Source organism: Neltuma alba, unplaced genomic scaffold (genome assembly GCF_004799145.2).
Source record: "Neltuma alba isolate B1F8T4 unplaced genomic scaffold, ASM479914v2 tig00007359_pilon, whole genome shotgun sequence".
Taxonomy (NCBI): Eukaryota; Viridiplantae; Streptophyta; class Magnoliopsida; order Fabales; family Fabaceae; genus Neltuma; species Neltuma alba.
The window spans coordinates 7,919-27,934 of record NW_021634761.1 but is presented as its reverse complement, the minus strand read 5'-3'; the positions used below and the strand labels follow the sequence as shown (position 1 = coordinate 27,934).

General features: G+C 38.0%; 1 protein-coding gene across 1 annotated transcript; it reads right to left on the bottom strand.

Moving 5' to 3' along the window:
- Positions 1 to 3,415: 3,415 nt before the first annotated feature.
- On the bottom strand, positions 3,416 to 9,908 carry LOC114752374 (ABC transporter B family member 1). Its single transcript, XM_028941124.1, has 10 exons — positions 9,090 to 9,908; positions 8,957 to 9,011; positions 8,697 to 8,872; positions 8,392 to 8,592; positions 7,995 to 8,254; positions 7,581 to 7,897; positions 7,163 to 7,386; positions 5,874 to 6,247; positions 5,012 to 5,726; positions 3,416 to 4,927 (listed from the first exon to the last, which is right to left on the bottom strand). Exons 1-10 carry the CDS (start codon positions 9,528 to 9,530, stop codon positions 3,644 to 3,646), a joined length of 4,047 nt encoding a protein of 1,348 aa, XP_028796957.1. The 5' UTR covers positions 9,531 to 9,908; the 3' UTR covers positions 3,416 to 3,643.
- Positions 9,909 to 20,016: the final 10,108 nt, after the last annotated feature.

Below are 20,016 nucleotides of genomic sequence, written 5' to 3'. Positions count from 1 at the left end.
GCTGCATTTTGTGAATTCTCCTATGAGAGGAAGCCACAAGGGTGGTTGGTAATAATAGCGTCAGATTTTTTTTACCGAAGAATGCAGTAGATGTACAACGGACGGGGCAGTTTGAGCAGAGCTATAACTTGAAAAGAGGGCAGAAAGAGGAAGCTACCATATGAGATAAGAAGAAGGATTTCCAATGACAAAGCAAGAGGCGCGGTCCTTGTTGGGAGGTCCAAGAGTGGCAGTCCCACTGTCAACGGCAATGGCGGCACTGTTGGAAGGAGAAGGAACCGACAATTCAATCCACTTGAGTGCATCGTTGCTGATTATGGGAACTTCCTTCCCGGCCAACGTCGACCCGCTTCCCATTTTCTTCGTCGTATTCTTCCGTACCAAGCCCCGCCAAAACCCTACTGCCGGGTTCTGGGTTTAGAACAGCATAAGCTGGCTTCTCGATCCAGGAAACCGGAGCGGAAAAGTCGTGAAAATGGAAAGAGCTTGGCGCCCAAATTTGTTACCTGAAAAAAAAAACAAAACAAAACAAAATAAAAGATCAAAACAAGTGACAAATTAACAATGCTTCATTCGGCTTAATAAATGACCTGGAACAAAATTAGATCAGACGTGTATGGATGAAAATAAAATCATAATTTTAAAAGTGATTGGTAATTTATGCATCTGTATGTAATAAAGTTTTGATAGATAAAACTATATTTATGAATTATGAACACAAATAATAGATTTGTTTTTCAGTTTTTATAGTTTATTGATTTTTAATACTACCTCTGCGACTAATTTAAGAGATTAAGAAAGTAGTTGAGTTAGTTATTTATCCTAAATAGGTGTTATCTTTTCTAAAACATCTTTACTAATCAAGTGTATTGACTATAACTATCATTATTAGAAGGGTTACTCTGGGAAAAAATGTATAAATATGAGAGACAAAGTGGGTTGACGTATTATATTTAAGATCAAAATAAAAGTTAAACAGGGTTTTATACTAAGGACCGGAGGTAGTATTAACTAGCTTATATACGTATAATAATTGATTGAAATAGGAAAATACTACCTCCGGCCCTTAGTATAAGACCCTGTTTGACTTTTATTTTGGTCCTAAATATAATACCCAATCCACTTTGTCTCTCATATTTATGCATTTTTTTCTAAGATAATCCTTCTAATAATGATAGCTCTAGCCAGTACATTTGATTAGTAAGGATATTTTAGGAAAAACAACACAAATTTATTACAAATAATTAACATAATTTATTTCATTAATTTCTTTAAATTAGTCAAATAGCTCTTATAATTAAGATCATAAGTAGTATTTGTTAAATAAACGAGCAAGATCTAAACTAATGGGTAATTCAACACTAATTTTATTGACTAGAGCGTGAAATAATTTCTGTTATTGAATAAACATTCGTGTAATTAAATTTAATGCTAAAACTTTTAAGTATATTGGGCGCAGAGATCGTCAAGTATATTTCAGCCTGGGAATTTTTATTTGGAAATGAGACTCTGTTTGTGGACAAAACTAACAAATTATTCCGTACTCATAATAACCAAAAATCCAATTACATCTGCTATCAACGTATTAAAGTTTAAAGTTTTTAATTTTTAATCAAACAGTAAATAAAAATTTATTTTTATGAAAAAGTATAAATTTGACAAAAGGAGCTCGAAATAACATTATCAAACAATGGAGCATTTAGGTAGAAACTAAATTATAATTTTAAAAGCAATTTTATAATGCACAAAATAAGTACTACCTCCGGTCCTAATTATAAGACCCAGTTGACTTATTTGAGGAGATTAAGGAAGTAAGTTAAATTAGTTATTTGTAATAAATAAGTATTGTCATTCCTAAAATATCCTTGTTAATTAAGTGTATTGGCTAGAACTATCATTATTAGAAGGACTATCTTGGAAAAAATGCATAAATATGAGAGACAAAATGAATTGGGGTCTTATAATTAGGACCAAACAAAAAGTCAAATAGAGATAGTGGATGTGGGGAGTTATCAGGGACAATAACGATAATTGGTTAATTGGTTTTAAGTGCAAACTCACCAAGGTGCCCCCAGTTGTGGCAGAACTGATTGCAATCATACATGGCCTAAACCTCTGTTGGGTTAAAGGGTATAGGGACATTACGTTGTTTTCTGATTGTATAGAAGCCTTAAACTTGCTTACTAAAGGCTGCGCTAGTTCTTATCCTTTCAGAGACATAGTTGAAGATGCCAGATTGTTGTTACATAGGGAGTGGCATGTTTTGATTAAACATACTCCTAGGAAATATTTAGGGTTAGCTGACTTTCTAGCAAAGTCTTCACACATGATGGTAGGAAATTTTTGTATGCTTGATCAACCTCCACCCCTAGAACAAGAGGAGGAGGTTGATGAAGCAGATTAGGTTCTGCTTTGTTGTAATTTCTCCCCTTTATTGAATACAGTTTTCTATTCAAAAAAAAAAAGTCAAATGGGGTCTTATATTAAGGACCGGAGGTAGTATGAAAGAAGAATTTTATAATTTTTTTTTTTTAACTGCTTTTACTTGATGCCAAACACCCCTAGCGCTCCGCACCCGCAGTTCCACGCACATGCATACAGCTCTTATACGAACAAATAAACATATAGGTCCGTAGCTTCGTATATCATACGATACGACGTGGGCGCTTAGGATATGTTGTGATATGTTGTCGTTTACAACGTTGTTGACCATAAGCCTCATCGGAACTTGGAACAGAAGACCGTAGCATACAATGGAGAATCATGTAAGTGTAACCCCCACCGACGAATGAACTCCTTCCAATAAGACACCCCACATGTTGATGTTGCGATTCACTCCCTTTAACCCATTTGCCTTTTCTTTTCCACCAATTCGCCAAGGTTTAGTCCCCAGAAGGAACAACACCGGCTTGACATTTTCCTATCATTTACTTTGCTTCTTCCCACGCTTTGTCCTCTTAGTGCCCCCGCATTTAGATTTCCCTTCGATTCCCACTTTATCATGTACATTTAACTTTTCCACGTTCGTGACATGTCCATGTGGTTTTTACCTAATAATTTATTTCCTTACACTACAATCCCCGTCATTTGTACTCTTATCTAATTGGGATCAGCGCCAGAAGATTTCATATCGCTAGGAAAGGCTCACCTTAAATATCTGACCGTGACGTATCCGTCATTGTCAAGAAGCAGAATGTGCTGCTGCTCATCACCACTCTATCCTCACGGCCACAACTACACTATCAATGTTGGAAAATGATAGATGAGATTTAATATTAGCATTCACTACCTTACCCAATTCTAAACAGTCATGCGGTCATTGCTGGTGCACTTTAGTACCACACTTCGCATCATCTCAGGATCGTTCCTTTTTAAAAAAAAGCCAATGAAGAATCTCAACAAGATTAAGATTCAGTTCTCTACAAGGAAACAATTCATCTTTTAATATTCATTCAATTCCTTTTGTATATGTGTCTTTGTCATTTCCTTGGTAACAATCATCAGGACAAGGGGTTACATTCTTAGGCACGAAAACGTGGGGAAGGATGATATACAAACTGTACTAGTGTGAAACAAAAATGCCAATAATCACCAAGAATATTTGGCATATATTCCTCTAACGCTGGTAAGTTCTAGTGAACAACTAACCTTCTCTTTCATCATCATCTTTTGGTCTTGCAGAACTTGAACCAGAGGCCATCCCAATAACTTGGGTGTGTGTGAACCTTTGTAATTGAATCATGCGTGCATATATCCCATCAGGGTGATTTTTCAACAACTGCGAGTGAGATCCTTGCTCTGCTACTTTCCCATCATCAATCACCGCAATCACATTGGCATTTCTAATAGTTGATAGCCTGTGGGCAACAATAATAGTAGTTTTTCCAGAGCAAGCACGGTCTAGAGCCTCTTGAACAGACCTCTCAGATTCAGCATCAAGCGCACTTGTTGCCTCATCAAGAAGCATAATCTCCGCCTTCCTGACAAAAGCCCGGGCTATTGCTATTCTTTGTTTTTGACCTCCGGATAGCTGAACTCCTCTTTCCCCAACAAAGGTTTTGTATCCATCTGGCAAGCCAGATATGAACTTGTGAGCATTGGCAAGAGTTGCTGCTTCAATTATCTCAGCTTCAGTTGCTGACTCATTCCCATAAGCTATGTTTTCATATATAGAAGAAGCAAACAAACAAGGCTCTTGAGGTACAATGGCAATGTGGCATCTGAGGGACTTGAGATTGTATTTTCGAATGTCCTTTCCATCAATCATAACCCGCCCAGAAGTTGGATCATAGAATCTTTGTACGAGGGCAATCACTGAGCTCTTACCACAGCCGCTTGGTCCTACGAGGGCCAGAGTTTTACCTGCCCTAGCACGAAGACTGAGATCACGAAAAACTGGCATATCTGGACGACTGGGGTAAGAGAAGTCTACATGCTTGAGTTCAATTTCTCCACGAAGCCGATCAGGAACGGGGATAGCATCTGGGTCATCTGGTTCAATTTCAGTTCTGCGATCGAGAAGATCAAACACTGATCTCATGGCTCGACCTCCCTTAATGAAGTCAGGAGCTAGGGTTAAAGTTTCCGCAGCACCATTGGCAGAGACCATAAGGACCATAAAGACTCTGATTGTTTTGGAGAAATCTGAGATTCCATGTTTCACAAGCCAAGAAGCATACCAAAGACCAAGCGAATATGAAGCATAGAGTGCAAACTGAGCTATCCCAAATCCACTTCCAGAAATTTGCCCCTTCCAAAAGCAACGTCGCAGTGGTGTTTCAAGGTTGGAAGTGAAAAGACCAACAATTTTTGTCTCCGAATTGAAGGCTGCAACAGTTCTTACATTTGCTATAGCCTCCCCTGCAAGTTGTGTGGCCTTGGCATGTGCAGCTTCCAAGTCTCCAGAGAAACCAGTCATGAACATTTTCTACATAAAAATCAACACAATGAGTAGTGACTTAACAGAAGACTCCCAAAACACGCAAGGAAGGATGAAATGAAACAAGCAAACCTGCAAAACAGTGGCTGCAACAACAACGGGGAAGACAGCTATGAGGACAAGTGCAAGGCGCCATTGCAATACAAACCCTGCAGTACAAGCAACTAACATAAGAGCAGTATTCTGCACTATTACTGAAATCCGATCTCCAATGGCTGATCTAACATTTTGGGCATCAAGAGCGAGCCTTGCTGCAACACGGGCACTCTCATTTTCCTCCTGCTCGAACCAAGCCATTTCATTTTTCAGCACAGCTGTAAGCATTTTCTCCCGCACTCGTTTAGTAAGGTTTTCACCAACAATATCCCAAAAGAAGTGTTGCAGTGTATTGAAGAGAAGTGCAGCCGATGAAAGCCCGATCAACAAGTAACAGTACTTTTCTATTTCTCGGATCATGTATCTGTGATTTGGATTGTAATAGACACTAAGCACAGCACTGAGAACATATGCAAAGAATGCACTGAGAGATCCGCAAACAACGGAGCCTATAGAACCGACAAAAGCATAAAGCCATTCAGGAGAATTCATTTTCGCAAGGCGCCAAAAGGAACTGGCTTGCTCTTTGAAGGCAAGCTTTTCAAGCCTATAGTTTGGATGCGAAGCATCAAGGGATAGACTAAAATCAGAAGTAGAGAAGTCAGATAGCCTGCGTGAATATGGTGAGCGGCCATAAGAGGAATTCCGAGCAATTATTGGGGAGCTTACAGAATTTCTTGCACTCGACGGCCTGCAAATAGATTGCCATGTCATTGGATGATATACCTTCATCTTGCCAATAACTTGGAAGGATCAAAAGACAAACATGCTCTATGATAAAAATGTTTAGCTACTCATGCAAAATGAAATTACAGTCTCCAACTATAGTGAAAGCTACCTTGCACTGCTCTTTCTGGCATTATTCATGGCAGTTTCATGTGCCATTTCTTGCATCCGGATAAGCTTGGCGTAAACTCCATTTTCACCCTTAGCGAAGAGTTCATCATGAGTTCCAATTTCAGAAACACTTCCTTGCTGAAGCACCGCAACAAGGTCAGCCTTGCGAATGGTGGAAAGGCGATGGGCAATTACAAGAGTTGTTCTACCAATCATGAATCGGTCAAGGGCTTCTTGCACTAGCTTTTCAGATTCAGAGTCTAATGCACTTGTTGCCTCATCCAGAAGAAGAATTGCTGGGTTCTTCAGCATTGCCCTTGCTATTGCTATTCTCTGCTTTTGCCCTCCAGAAAGCTGCAATCCTCTCTCTCCTACCTGTCATTCCAAATCAGCAGATGTTAGCTTAAAAGTTTACCTTTTTGAAGGATTCTTACAAGCTAATGGGAAAAGGAAGCATTCTTTCCTTTTAAAAAATTGGAATAAGACTCTCTTTATTAGTACCTCATAAGTCAACATACATTGAGTACTCTGATTATTCTGTCATTCATACGAAGTTTATTGAAAGCGACTCAACAGTATTTATTCGTTATCATAGAGGCATAAAATCGAAGAAGATTTGGTTTTTTTTCCCCCTTCATTTTTTAAATGTTTAGGCACCACTGGTTGGTTGGTCTTCCAGCGGTGGTTTGTCCAGTCACTATTTAAGAATATATTTCCAGTTGCTCTGTATTTATTTATGCACATGCGCTGTTGGGTGAAGCATGTTACCCTCTTGGTCATTCTCATACGCAATGCATGACCAGTCGACTCCCCGGGTTTGACTCGTACAAATTTTGAGAAGAAATAATTGATAATTGATGGGTTTGGTTCGTTGACCAAACAAATTCATACAGCCCAACAAAAACTACCAAAAATTTCAATAAGCAACTAACTAGTAAAAATATAAAAAACTTCTGGTCAAGATCTATATTCAGCAATTATCCGCTTTACCCCACAACTGCCACAAGTAGGAATACCTCTGTTTCCATGTAATACCACGTTCCCACATTGATAATTGCGATATAAATTAGTTATGTTCCTTTTTATTGTTTATAATAGAATATTTTAAAACATGACTTGCGACCAACGAAACAAAAGGCTTCTTCTATGTCGGATCCTGAAAATGAAATGAAATCACGCAGGATTGATCTGAAGAACCATTAGATGGGTGTGATTAGCCACCATCAGTTCATCACTATTTACAACTAAACAACATCGTATCTATTTTCATGAAGCTTGATGTTGACTGACCTGGGTCTCATAGCCTTCGGGGAGCTTGATGATAAACGAATGAGCATTAGCTACTCTTGCAGCTTCTTCAATCTCCACCTGGTCGGCATCAGGCCTACCCAACAATATATTTTCTCGGATAGTTGTTGCAAATAAAGCAGGCTCTTGGCTTACAAGTCCTATTTGCTGCCTCAACCATCTCAGTTTCAATGTTTTAATGTCATGTCCGTCTAGCAGAACTTGTCCTGTACAGGGTTATTCAGCAACCTCTTAATTAATTGCTAATATATTATCCATGCACAAATAAACCCTTTTTTTTTTTGGGTACACAAATAAACCATTACTGACACCACGCGTACGAAATCTGGGGACGAGACAAATTAAGAATATTTGTATAGTCCAATCGGGTATTTACTGCAAATCTAATTGACTTGTTTACCTGAAGTGGGGTCATAGAATCTCTCGATGAGGGAGACGACGGTGCTCTTGCCGGAGCCACTGCTGCCGACCAAAGCGATGGTCTTGCCGGCCGGCACATTCAAAGAGAAATCATCGAGGATCCGAACATCTGGCCTTGACGGGTATGAGAAATCCACATTTTTGAGCTCAACTAACCCAGTCACGGACTCTAGTTCCAAACCCGAATCAGTATTCCGGTCTACGCCCGGTTTGTGGTCGATGATTCGGAAAATTTTTGCGGCAGCGACTCTAGCCTTTGTGAATGCAGTGATGCTGGGCACAGATTGCCCCAAACCCCTTGTGTGATTGAAAAAGCGAAAGGGTAAATAACTTGATTCAAAGGCTTTCCCGAAACGAATGAGAATGGAATTTTACGCAGTAAAACAATACTTACAATCCGCCAATCATAACAGCGAACATGGTGGAGATGGCGAGTCCTCCATTGGTGTAGTGGTGCCTGACGAGGTAGCCGCCGTACCATAGCAGGAGCGCATAACAGCAGAAAACGACAAAGTATGTCGCGCCTAATCCCATTCCCTTTGCGAACCCACTTTTGTAGCCAGTCTTTTGAGCTACCTTCAACGCCGAAGAGTAATCCTGTAATGCTCGACTCTCGCCAACGAAAGCCAGTACTACTCGAATCTGCATGATTGTCTGCAATTCGAACCACACCCAGGTGCACAATCAGAGATAATGATCAAAAAGTTAAAATTTGTTCTTTATCCACATAAATCTGAAGCTGGGGGTAAACACAAAAACAAGCATTAATCTGCGTTAATTCTTTCTCTTGCCTGTTCCACGATGTTTCCAGCTTTAGAGAGAGCTTCCTGGCCTCTGGCTGAGAGCTTGGTCAAGGTGGTGGTGTGAATGCCTCCGATTACAGCTATCATAGGGACTACGGCCAGAGTAACAAGAGCTAATTGCCAAACCGCGGTGAAACCCACCACAAATCCAGAAACAAAAGTCGCCATGTAGTGAATGAAATTACCCAGCTGCTCATAGAGCAAGCAAAATTGGATTAAGCACTCACAGTGGTAAGACCAGATAAAACGAAAGGATGGGGAAATGGTTGAATTCGTTACGGCGTTTAGTTCACCTTCTCGCTAATGGCGTCCTGGACCATGACCGCATCAGTGTTGATGGCAAAAACGACGTCAGATGTTCTAACCTCGGTATCAAAGTATTGAATGTCCTGGTTCAAGGCAGCTTCAAGGTATTTGATCCTCAGCTTCGTTGATTGCCTCTCGCCAGTCCACATCCAGCAAGATATCTCTGCAAAGGAGCTACTCTAATCATATTCAAGCACTAAAAATAGAAACTAAAACCAGAGAGCCTTGGTCACAGAGAATAATTTACCTGCCCAAGATGATGCCCATATAGCAGCACCCACCACCAGGAAGTAAAATGCGTACTGCAAAGAACAGAAAAGCAGAGTTTCAATTCTCATTCAAATCAGACGGTATCAGATAATGAATCGTAATCTTATTACCTTGACGACTTCCTGGGTCATCTTGTCCACATTATTGACATTCGACCCAAAAGAATTGACGAGATCGGCGAAGAACCGGAGAAATAACGGCAGAGCACAACCGTGCACGATTGCTCCGATTGTTCCTATAGCCATCAGAATGTAATCCAACCCATCGGCAAATCTGAAAAGCTCGCCAAATCCAACAGCCGGAATATTCTCAGGCTTCTCCCCACTACTGCTACCACTTCCACCGCTGGCACTGCCATTAGCGAGACTTCCAACTTCCTTTCGCTCTCCCTCTTGAGTAGCGTCCATTGGCTTCGCCTCTCTGTTTTCCTCTGTTTGTGTTGGTGCGGTGTGAGAGTCAGAAATAGGAGCAGGAGAGACGAGCTCAAGGCCTTGCATTTCCGACCATCTCCACTGCTCAATCGTCTTTATCTCGACAGAATCTTGTGACATTTGCAAAATTCCAAAGCTTTTATGAAGGGCTTCTTAATCCCCACCCCTCTATTATCTCACTCTCTCTAGCTACCTGTCTTTTAAGCTCATGTTTCTCTGCTTCCAACTTTTCAGCTCTCAGTTTTTTTATATTCGTTTTTATCTGTTTCGTAGTGCTCTCTTTCTTCCTCTACTGATTTTCCATCTCATCGCTCATTCTTCTTGTAGTTCGGGAAAGACTGTTGAATAAGATTGGAAGAAAGGGTTAGTAGCAGAGGGGTAATGTTTCAGTTCGCTTAATTCTGTCAAAAACATCGAAAGTGACAGATGGTGAGAACCTAGACAGAGAAATTTCGGAGAGATGGGAAGGGAAGAAAGAGAAAAGTAGAGAGAGTTTAGTTTTCATTTCCTCCACCCGACAAAGAACACTGTGAAAACTTGAAGATTGGTTTTTGACCGGAACAAATTCGGAAGTACTACCTCCGGTCCTAATTATAAGACCCAGTTGACTTATTTGAAGAGATTAAGGAAGTAAATTAAGTTAGTTATTTGTAATAAATAAGTGTTGTCATTCCTAAAATATCCTTACTAATTAAGTATATTAGCTAGAACTATCATTATTAGAAGGATTATCTTGGAAAAAAATGCATAAATATGAGAGACAAAATGGATTGGGGTCTTATAATTAGGACCAAACAAAAAGTCAAACGGGGTCTTATAATAAGGACCGGAGGTAGTATAAAAGAACAGATCATTAAAGATTGTTTCGCTTTTTTAAAATAAATTAAATTAAAAATTAGTAAAATTTAATGACTGTCGATTATCCGTTCCTCAGATTTGGCTTTTACTGCAAGTTAATTCGCTAAAAGGCGAATTTTGCTTGTCTGAAGTCATGGCTTTACACTTCTGAATCTGTCTCCATAGAGTGCGCCGGTTTTCTCTGCTCAGAAGCAAGGGAGGCAACCAAAACCAAATTAAAAACAAGGCGTAATAATACGCAGAACAACTACAAATTAATTAAATAAAGCAACTTTGCAAATCTGCTTTGTTCTATCTTTTTTGAAAGCTTATTAAAAAAAAAGGTAAAAGGAAGATAATTAAGGATTGTGTTAAACCTAGTCTACTAGCTTTAAGCGGTTTAAAACCTAGAACGTTGCAGTGGTGTCGCAAATCTCAATCAATATCTAAGTTATCAGCACCATCGAAACCCTGTAACATGTTATGAACCCTGAAAATGAAATAACCAATGTATTGTTCAGTATTTGTCAATCAATCGTCGACGAATCTGGGGATCCCTCCAAAATTTGATTCTTTGCTGAAAAGGACGGCGAAACATATATAAATACATAACTTGTTTAGGGCCAACTATATCCAAACAGAATTAATTAAATTTTTTAATTGATTCATCCTGATTTAAAGGCCTCAGAAGCATTAAACTAACATCTGTTTCAAAGAAGGTAAAGCAGTGAGGTAAATTAAATCCCGCTTTGAATGTAATTAAGAATTTAAGGTCACCAGCCCATCTTCCTTCTCTCCTTTTTTTTTTTTGGTTTGAAACTTTAAATACAGTAACGTGACTGGAAGTTCTGACACTGAAAATTCCCTGAAGGCGGAATTTTTTTTTCTAAATTCGCATTAAAAATTGTTGTCAGTCAATAATAATTAGATCAATACTTAAAGGAAATTAATGGCAGCTTTTAAAATTTCTTTAACAGGAAGTTAAACTAAAATATGGGTGTTACAGGCAAAGGGAAAAGGTGCATGTTGGATTTCTTTCTCCCTTTTCACGCTTGTCGTACAGTTTTTGCATATTAAGGCTCTGTTCTTTGAAGTGCTCTGAACCCACGGGCATTTGTCGAGCATGGGAAAGAGCTGGCTTGCAAAATGGGGCATCGTTGAAAAGATTTGAGATCAGGTTTTTTTTTCCCCCCCGAACTTCTTCTTTTATGGGGTATCATTTATTTCCATTTCTTGTGATCGCTATATTTGGTATATACATTTTCATGGTAAACCTAACCCCGCTTTTCCTTATTTGATTGGCAGAAAATTAAGAGCATCAGAAGGAAGCATCTGATACTCTTGAGAAAAATTAAGAGCCAAAAACTGAGAAAATCTCCACGAGATTAGGGAGGCAATCATGAGAGGGACTGAACTGATGGGCCATGGTGTGGTTCATAAGAAACAGCAACAATATGCACAGTACATCTGGAAACATGTAATCTGTAAATGGGATAATAGTAAATACTCCTCCGGTCCTAATTATAAGACCCAATTGACTTATTTGAGGAGATTAAGGAAGTAAGTTAAGTTGGTTATTTATAATAAATAAGTGTTGTCATTCTTAAAATATCCTTGCTAATTAAGTATATTGGCTAAAACTATCATTATTAGAAGGATTATCTTGGAAAAAAATGCATAAATATAAGAGACAAAATGGATTGGGTCTTATAATTAGGACCAAATAAAAAGTCAAATTGGGTCTTATAATAAGGACCGGAGGAGTACAAATGGATAAAAAGTCGTTTCTGAGTTACACTTCTCTGGGATTTATCCAGTTTATGACAAGCAATCTAATATCTACATCGTTGCCTGCAACAAGTTACCCACTAATGGAGGAAGTTTTCCTGCCTACGCTAATCCATTAAAGTAAACCTCACAGCAAGGTAACTATTTCAAAGTCAAGGAGAGATGTCCGTAATAGGCGTTGCATGGTATTATAGCAACGGATTAGATGTTTAATTAAAGGTTAGACCACTTATAACACCAAACGAAGAAAGTAAACTCTGTTACCAAATACAACAAATACTCAAGTACCCACTCAAGTGCTTCTCTCAAAAGCAGGGTATTTTGTGACTCCAATTATGCCATTTCTTGTCTTTCTCGCAGTTAGTGTCCGTATTTAAAAAAAAAACAAGAGGAGATATTATTTGATCTTAATCTATACGTTTTGCTGAGCTGAAGCTTTCTTCCACTGGGTAGTTTCATTAGCATCAAGACGACTCGACATGTGATCAAAATACCAATGGACCTACCTACCATCTCTCGCACTTCATACCCTATTTTGACACCCCTGTAGGTATTACTCGAGTAGCCTTTGGAGACGCTTCAAAATCTCAAAAGAAACAACTAATTTAGCAGATATTCATATTAAGTGTTCAAACATTACGATCATTATCTGGACTAGATCAGCAACATCTTAAGGATTATAAAGAAAAAGGAGTGTTTCTGAGCACTGCGCAAAAAGGCAACCTTGGCCCTGTTGAATACTTCGATGCTGTTTGGAAACATTAAACCAGGATTGTAAAAACTAACATACGTATATGGTTTACATTGAAAGAAGATTGACATGAACAACAGTTGAGTTGACTAATGATAAGTAAAGGTTTGAAAATCCCAAGTTCTGAAGCTGGCCAAATAGTCCACCATGGGATATTATTGTCCGAATTCTCAACAACCGTCCGTGACTTTGGTGACTACTGCTAAACTAATCTCTCTAATCAGACGCGACTTTTGCCCTTAATAATAATTCATTCTCAACCTCCTTCTTCTTTTTTGTTTTTTTAATGCGGTACCTAATTATGTCAAATAATAGCATAATCTGGCAGTTGTGAATGGCGGATCTTATCAGAAAGTTTTTGGATTTTATAGCCAAATTTCTACCAACAGACATGCATGGACAACCTAGTGAGTAGCTGATTATATGTGTTCACATATCGAATATCTCAGTGCATTTTTTTTCCCTTTAAAAACTAATGCACAGTGTAAGATTTAATTCAAGTTTTAAAAAAATGAAGATTCTTTCGTGTGTTGTATAAAACGCAAACATCAGAATTTACAATATCGGTCAATCCGCGTCCTGGTCTATTCTGGCGGCGATAGAAAATGTAAAGAACAGATAAATTATTTTGAGTTTTAAAGAATCTATTAAATTAATACACAATCACTAACTAATAATCCTTTAACAGAAGTAAAAGTTAAAAGCTTCGATTCTACCGACTGATCCAACACAAAAAAATTATCACCATATTAATCCATAAAGAAGTGATCAATCATAAACAGGTAAAAGAATATTCCAGCTGGTGGTGAGCTGCATTTATAAACCCACCAATGGCTCACCAAAAAGGAGGTAATTTAAACCAGGATACAAAAGATATTGATCTCGCTATTCAGATATTAATAAATCCCTCTGCCACGCAAAATAAAGCACTTACATATTAAAAGAAGATGAACAACGTTTGCAAAAGAGGATTCACATTATTAACAACTCATTTCATTCCATTTGTCAGGATTTGCCAAAACGCTTCGTGTCAAAGCACGAATGAATGATCAGTCTCATGAGCTTTCCCTTTAGTGGGTGTATCAAAACATTTCCAGGTTGGTTATGAATATTTTATATATTAATGCTGATGCACGAACTTGTTCTGTACTGCGCCAATAATTTAAGCAGAAAAAGAATATTGCCCACTCCCTTGTGATTAGCCTTTTGGTTTTTTCTTTTCAAATGATCAAATAACGTCTTGATGGTGGAATCCTACTGAAAAGAATCACGGAAAGATCTTCGTTTCCTACAACAGGTATCCTTAAAGGCAGCAAGCCTAGCACACAGAATGAAACTAGCTTCTTAGTTGTATTATTGATCCCAGAGAAGAAATATAATTCCTAGTGGCGTCCACTAAGATATACACATATCTTCCCTTACATGCTCTTTTAATTATAAGATGTGTTTTGCACATAAAAAAAAGTTGAAGCCACATGGTTAGGCCGTCTTAATTTAAACTCTTGAAAGCGCACAGATGCTATATTCTTCTGCTGTTACACATGCAGACACGTAAGTGGTTGAAGGAACTGATGATGATTAATTAATATGGGTATCTGTTTTCTTTTATTTCTTAACAAAATATGAAACTCTCCTGAAATCAATAATTAGTTGAAGTGGGGCTAAGAAATAATTGAAGCAGAAAATTTAGGCTTAAATTTTAATGTGGTATAAGTATTCGTTTCCTGGTTTAGGCAGATTTCAAACCAGAACCTGTCAGGAAGAAATGAAAGAGGGAAGGGTAAAAGTAAAAATTCAAAAGAACCCAATAAAAAAGACCATTACTTTTTGTGGTGTGACGGTGAAGAGTGACAGTGAGAGGAACAAAATAATTTTGAAAATGACCAATGGTGGGAAAAATCCTCCATTGAAGGGATCTTGGCTGTAATCCAGAAAAAGAATAGTGGAGTGTGAAAGTGTACTGATGGGCCCATATATAATACATGAAGCCTGAAGGGTTAGATGAAAGTTGACCTTTAGTAAGGACTAAAACGACAAAAAGGGAGCTGGGGGTGGTGTGGTCTAATGATGAAAAATTATTTGTTGCATAGTGGGAAATTGGTTTTTGGAATCCATGTGTTCATGTTAGTGATCATAATCTAAATGCATGTGTGTACTAACTGTGTATTATCATCGTCACTTTGGCATCTCCTTCCTTCCTTTACTTCCCATGCTTCAGGGCCCATCTCCTTTTTGTCCCTTTCGCTGTTTAGCTTTTCATTTTCCTCCTTTATTCCCTTTCCTCTTTCTTGTTAACTCGTATTCCATTTTCCTTCTTTGCTCTGCCTCTGCTTTTTATTAGGTTTTAACTGTTTAAGTACATTGTTTTGCTTTATTTTCCAGGATGTGTGAAGCCCTTTTCCTTTTTGTCAAAGCATCACACGCTACCCAATTTTGATTGTACGGAAATTATATGACGAGTGGGCCATCTCATATGCAAGAAACACTTCCCTGTAATTCCTATAGCACGTACATGTATTACCTGGCTCATTTTCTGTTGATCTTTTTACTTTTGGTGCAAATCTTCTGTTAATCCTTACCTTAATCCCCTTTTCACTTAAGTATAAATGAGATACCAATTTACTAAGAAAAAGCCTTGTTATTCCATCACCTAACACAAAGTTCCACGGATCACATTTCACTGAAGAATCCCTTGGGGGTGGTATCTTGAGAGCAGATTTCACCTGAGGAAAAGGAAGAGGGGTTTATCAAAAGAAGAAAAGAATACGATACTATCTGTAATCTTTAATATAAAAGCCAATTGATTAATTTGAACAGATTGAATAAATTTGTTAAATTAGTTATTTATAATAAATAGGTGCTATATTTTCTAAATACCTTGCTAATCACATGTATTAGTTAGAATTACTATTTAATGAACCTTTAACATGTACAAATACAACTATTACAAAAATTATTTTAGAAAAAAATGAATAAATATAAGAGAAGAAATGAATTGTGATCTTATATTTAAAACAAATTAAATATCAAACCAATTTTTATATTAAAGATTGAAGGTAGTATTTGGTTACTTGTTTGAATGATTTTTTTTCTTCATACAAGTGTCCCTCAAATTTAGTCCTACTCATCTCCTATGAAAACTATTTGTTGGCCAGCAAAACGAAAAAATTCGTCTCTTTTCAGGGTTAATATAATCTTTAGTTTCTTAAATTTGCTCTCATTTTAGTTTTAATCTTTTAAGTTTTAAATCATAGGTTTTGGTCCTTCAAGAAGCAAAATGATTCAAGTTTTTAAATGAAAAAAAAAACTTAAAGAACTAAAACATATGATTTGAAAATTGATGGATCAAAACTAAAGTGAGGATAAATCTAAAAACCAAAGTTTGTATTAACTCCTTTTTTAAGCTACCCGGTTGATCTCTCAGTTTCATTGTTCTGTGTTGCAGTTAGGAGCCTAAAATTTTCAAGCCATGCCACTATCAAAATTCAGTAGAGAATGAAAAGCAGCATTGCCCGTTTCTTATTATTTTTATTTGCTCTGCCAATTCCTTTCTTGAGTCTATGCTCTTGCAAAAGTAGGAATATGTAACTTTACAGGATATCGAAGTCCTGACCAGAAAATCAGGGTCCGGCTCTCAATTATGAATTATATGACAGCCTTAGCATCCATATAATTTGGTGAAATTTCAAAATCACAAACCATCAACAGAGACGAGATTGAGGGCCAGATCTTGGAAATGTTGATCACAAGAAAAAGATTTTTTGATGTGAAAATGATGTTAAAGAACACAAGAACTTAAGTGATAGCAGTAATGGACCAGGCCAGTACTTTTCACCGCCTAATAACGGAAAATCTTGACAAGATGGCAACCTTGCGGGATCATTATAAAGGAAATCCACATTTGGATTTTCTGGGTCATTTTCTGTCTGATTGCAAGTACTGAAAGCGATCAAGAAGAACATGTAGGCATATGAACTAACCTTGGTGAATACTGAATATGCAGTTTTGCCTTTACACATTGGGTGAGAAGTCATAGCCAGCCCTATACGAAACAGGGCATTGATTGAAGCGACTGAAGGAAAATGGCCTAACTTGTTACGTTTGTCCAACTATGATTGAAGTACCTCTCTCCTGTGAAAACTCCTTTTAGAAAATTCATGTCAATAGGGGGAAAAAAAGCAACCAAAGTTATTTATTAGTTTGTGCTTATTCTGGTTTCGAAACTCAGTCATTGTTGATGATCTCCTTTGGTTCACGTATAAAACATCCATGGTTGATGGTTCCTTTCTTTTTTTGGGAATCCAAGGAGTTACAAGAGCACAAGTTAACTCAACTTTGACGGAGACTAGCTAAGAAGCCAGAAAGAGTAAAATTTCCTGACGTTACGTGAGAAGGAGGCACCTTTTGGGGCATGAACAGGCAAACAAGTCAAAGGCTATAACTGTTGGAATTGGGCACAGAACAAGTTAGTTATAAAGTCGAACTGACAATTAAATTGGCGGGGCCAAGACTTGAAAAGCTGAAAAGATTGGGTCATGGAAAAAATTTCCCAATAGGCTCACTGAAAGGGAAGAAAAAAGAAGGTGCGTATGCTGGAACTGAATTATTGAACCACACAAGCTACAGGCATATGTAAGAACAGCATCTTTATGTCAAAATCTTGGTATGGGTGGGAAAATCTGCTCGCGATCATTTTAGACCACTCGAGACCTCACCTCACTGCTATAGCATCAGCAATCAACTTGTCCACCTAATCACCCCCCATTTCTGAAATCTGAACTGTACCTTGGGGGGGGGGGTTAAGATAAGGGTAGGCTATTAGGTAGCGGATAAAATACCTTTTTTTGGCACAATGAAAGTTCCACGATGCGAAGATTTAGGAATATTTGAATAGAAAGTAAACTATAATTTTAAAAATAATTTTACAAAGTAAATATATATTTTTAAAAAATACTTTTGATTATAAAAAATTGTTTTTAAAAAACACTTCTGATTATATCCAAATATCTTCCGAGTCAAAGAAAAGTAGAAAAAAGTAACTGGGAGGGAAGATAAACCCATAATATTGTGAGAAAATGAAATAAATCCAGATTTCCCCCCCCCCCTCACATATCGGAGGAGGCCCTCCAGGCCTCTAGCGGGCAAGTTCATTCCTGGTCCTTGGAGGTTCTCAGGTTCCAAATTCTTACGTGGGGCCTGTCATGGTTCAGGCCTATCTAGAGGGAATTTACGTCTAGGCAGAGATGTTAAGCCTGATTTTTTCATTTCACAATATGAAAATTTGACTGCAAGAGAAGAAAATTTTGGGAGATTCAAAATTTAAGGTATGGCCCAAAATAAGGCCTCTAATGGAGTATATCTGGATTGAAAGGGAGCAGGCGCAATCCATCTCAACCAGACAATTATTGCAAATCTTTGTGGTCCTTGACCGCAGAGTAATCTTTTTCTTTTTTTTGGGTTTGGGTGGGGTGGGGGGTTCACTGAATAGGCTTGTCAGTGGGTCTCTTTGGGCCTGCTCCCGGGAATTAATCCAAAGCAACCAGAAAAAGAGGAAAAACAAGGAGAAAGAGCCATAAAAGTCCAAGCATGCAACCTTGTCTGTATGCATTCAAAGTTCAAACCTCAAAGGGAAGCGTAAGCAAAGAGACAATTGACAGCGAGTTTATGTGAAAGTGAAACATACACTCTATCTTTTTATGCCTTTGCTTTTTTTTTTTTTACCCTTTTTCCTTTTCCTCTGCCATTGTTGGACATGCAGAATGTTTCGTAATGGTAAGAGAAATAGCCAAGGTTGTCCCAAATTGTCAGAGCATGATTGCTTGCTTGCTAAAGAAGGCCTATATTCCAGAATAGAAGTCAGTAAGACCGAGGCTGCGTGCCTTCTCTGTCACTCTTCCTTTCAATGTACAGGTGGTCTCCGACAAGGCACCGGCTTTTTTATTTTGTTCTCTTGTTAGGTCAAAGTACATTCTTCCCTTGTGTGTTTCCCCCCCTCTGCTTTTTCATTTGTCAAAGATCCGTTTTTTTGCTGGAATGTTATTTCCCTTCTGAACATGAAACCAATGCATAATAATGCGTTAAGTAACCGGCTAAACATCAAAATATATTTGTCACAAAATTGGTGCTTCTCATTTTTATCAAAGGGGTTTCTAGGGGAGTGAACATGTTTGCGCTAAAAACCATGTGACAGATCAGATATTCCAATGGACCCAACATCCAAAGGCAAAAACCTGATAAGATGGGGAGACCAAAATGTTGCTTGAATCCTCTTGTTTTCGCGGACCGGGTCTGCTGTATGAAGAATTCGACCCTCACGCTTGAAAAAATGAAGGAGAGGCAAAGGCAGTTGTGTCCATTCGGCTACAAGGAACCAACAAATTAACTAAAAATAATAATATATATTTCCTTCATAGTCAATTTTAATGCTTTTTTTTTTTATTAATAACAACTTTTAAATCCTATGTCATGGGACTGCTGGAAATGTGGAACAGTCGAAGTCCAACTGTTTTCCCGTCGGATATCCTTTTGTTGTTTCTGGAGAGGGGTACTGGGTTTGTTTCGGACAACAAGGTGTGGGCTGTGTGTGAATTTTTCATCTGGGTCTGAGCATTGGACTGTGTTCGGTGCAGATAATGAAAACATACATAAGTCTTTCAGCCCATCTCTGTTTCCATGTCAGCCTGTTTCGTGGCTTAGTTGTCCTTTTTTTTTTTTTTAATTTATGAAATTCCATTCTAAAATCTCATTTGAGGACAGCAATTGCGATTAGTTCATGGCGCAGTTCCTGATCCACAACCACAAGTTAAAAAGTGACAGATTATTTTTCCTTATAAAAATTTTTGTAATTTTTTTTATCAATATTTAAAATTTTAATTATGACCTTATCTAATATAGAGCGCGTGTAATCAGCTACATTCATCAGCATTATTTCTTTAAGCTACTATTTAGTTTCATACTGTCATTATCATCATTGAGGTTAGCTGCGAATTGAATTTTAAATTATCCAATTCTCAGGAGCGGCTGCCCGAGGAGCATAGAATCCGGCGAGTTTTTTTTTAGGTACTTGGAGGCAACAAGGAGAAAGAAATTGACACCAGATTTTCAGGGGCTGGTAATTGTTCCCGTAATTCTGGTAGAGTTCCCGCCTGTCCACGTGGACATCTCCTTTTTACATTTCTACTTCTATGGCCAACCACGTGGATATCTCTTTGTTCTTATTTATATGTGGAG

Bases quoted from the DNA above. Each gene is read 5' to 3' on its own strand.
- LOC114752374 (XM_028941124.1), bottom strand. From the start codon at position 9,530: ATGTCACAAGATTCTGTCGAGATAAAGACGATTGAGCAGTGGAGATGG. The intron at 7,898-7,994 runs GTAAGTATTGTT...CAATCACACAAG, and splicing joins GCTGTTATGATTGGCGGATT to GGGTTTGGGGCAATCTGTGC. The intron at 5,727-5,873 runs GTAGCTTTCACT...ATCTATTTGCAG, and splicing joins GCCAGAAAGAGCAGTGCAAG to GCCGTCGAGTGCAAGAAATT.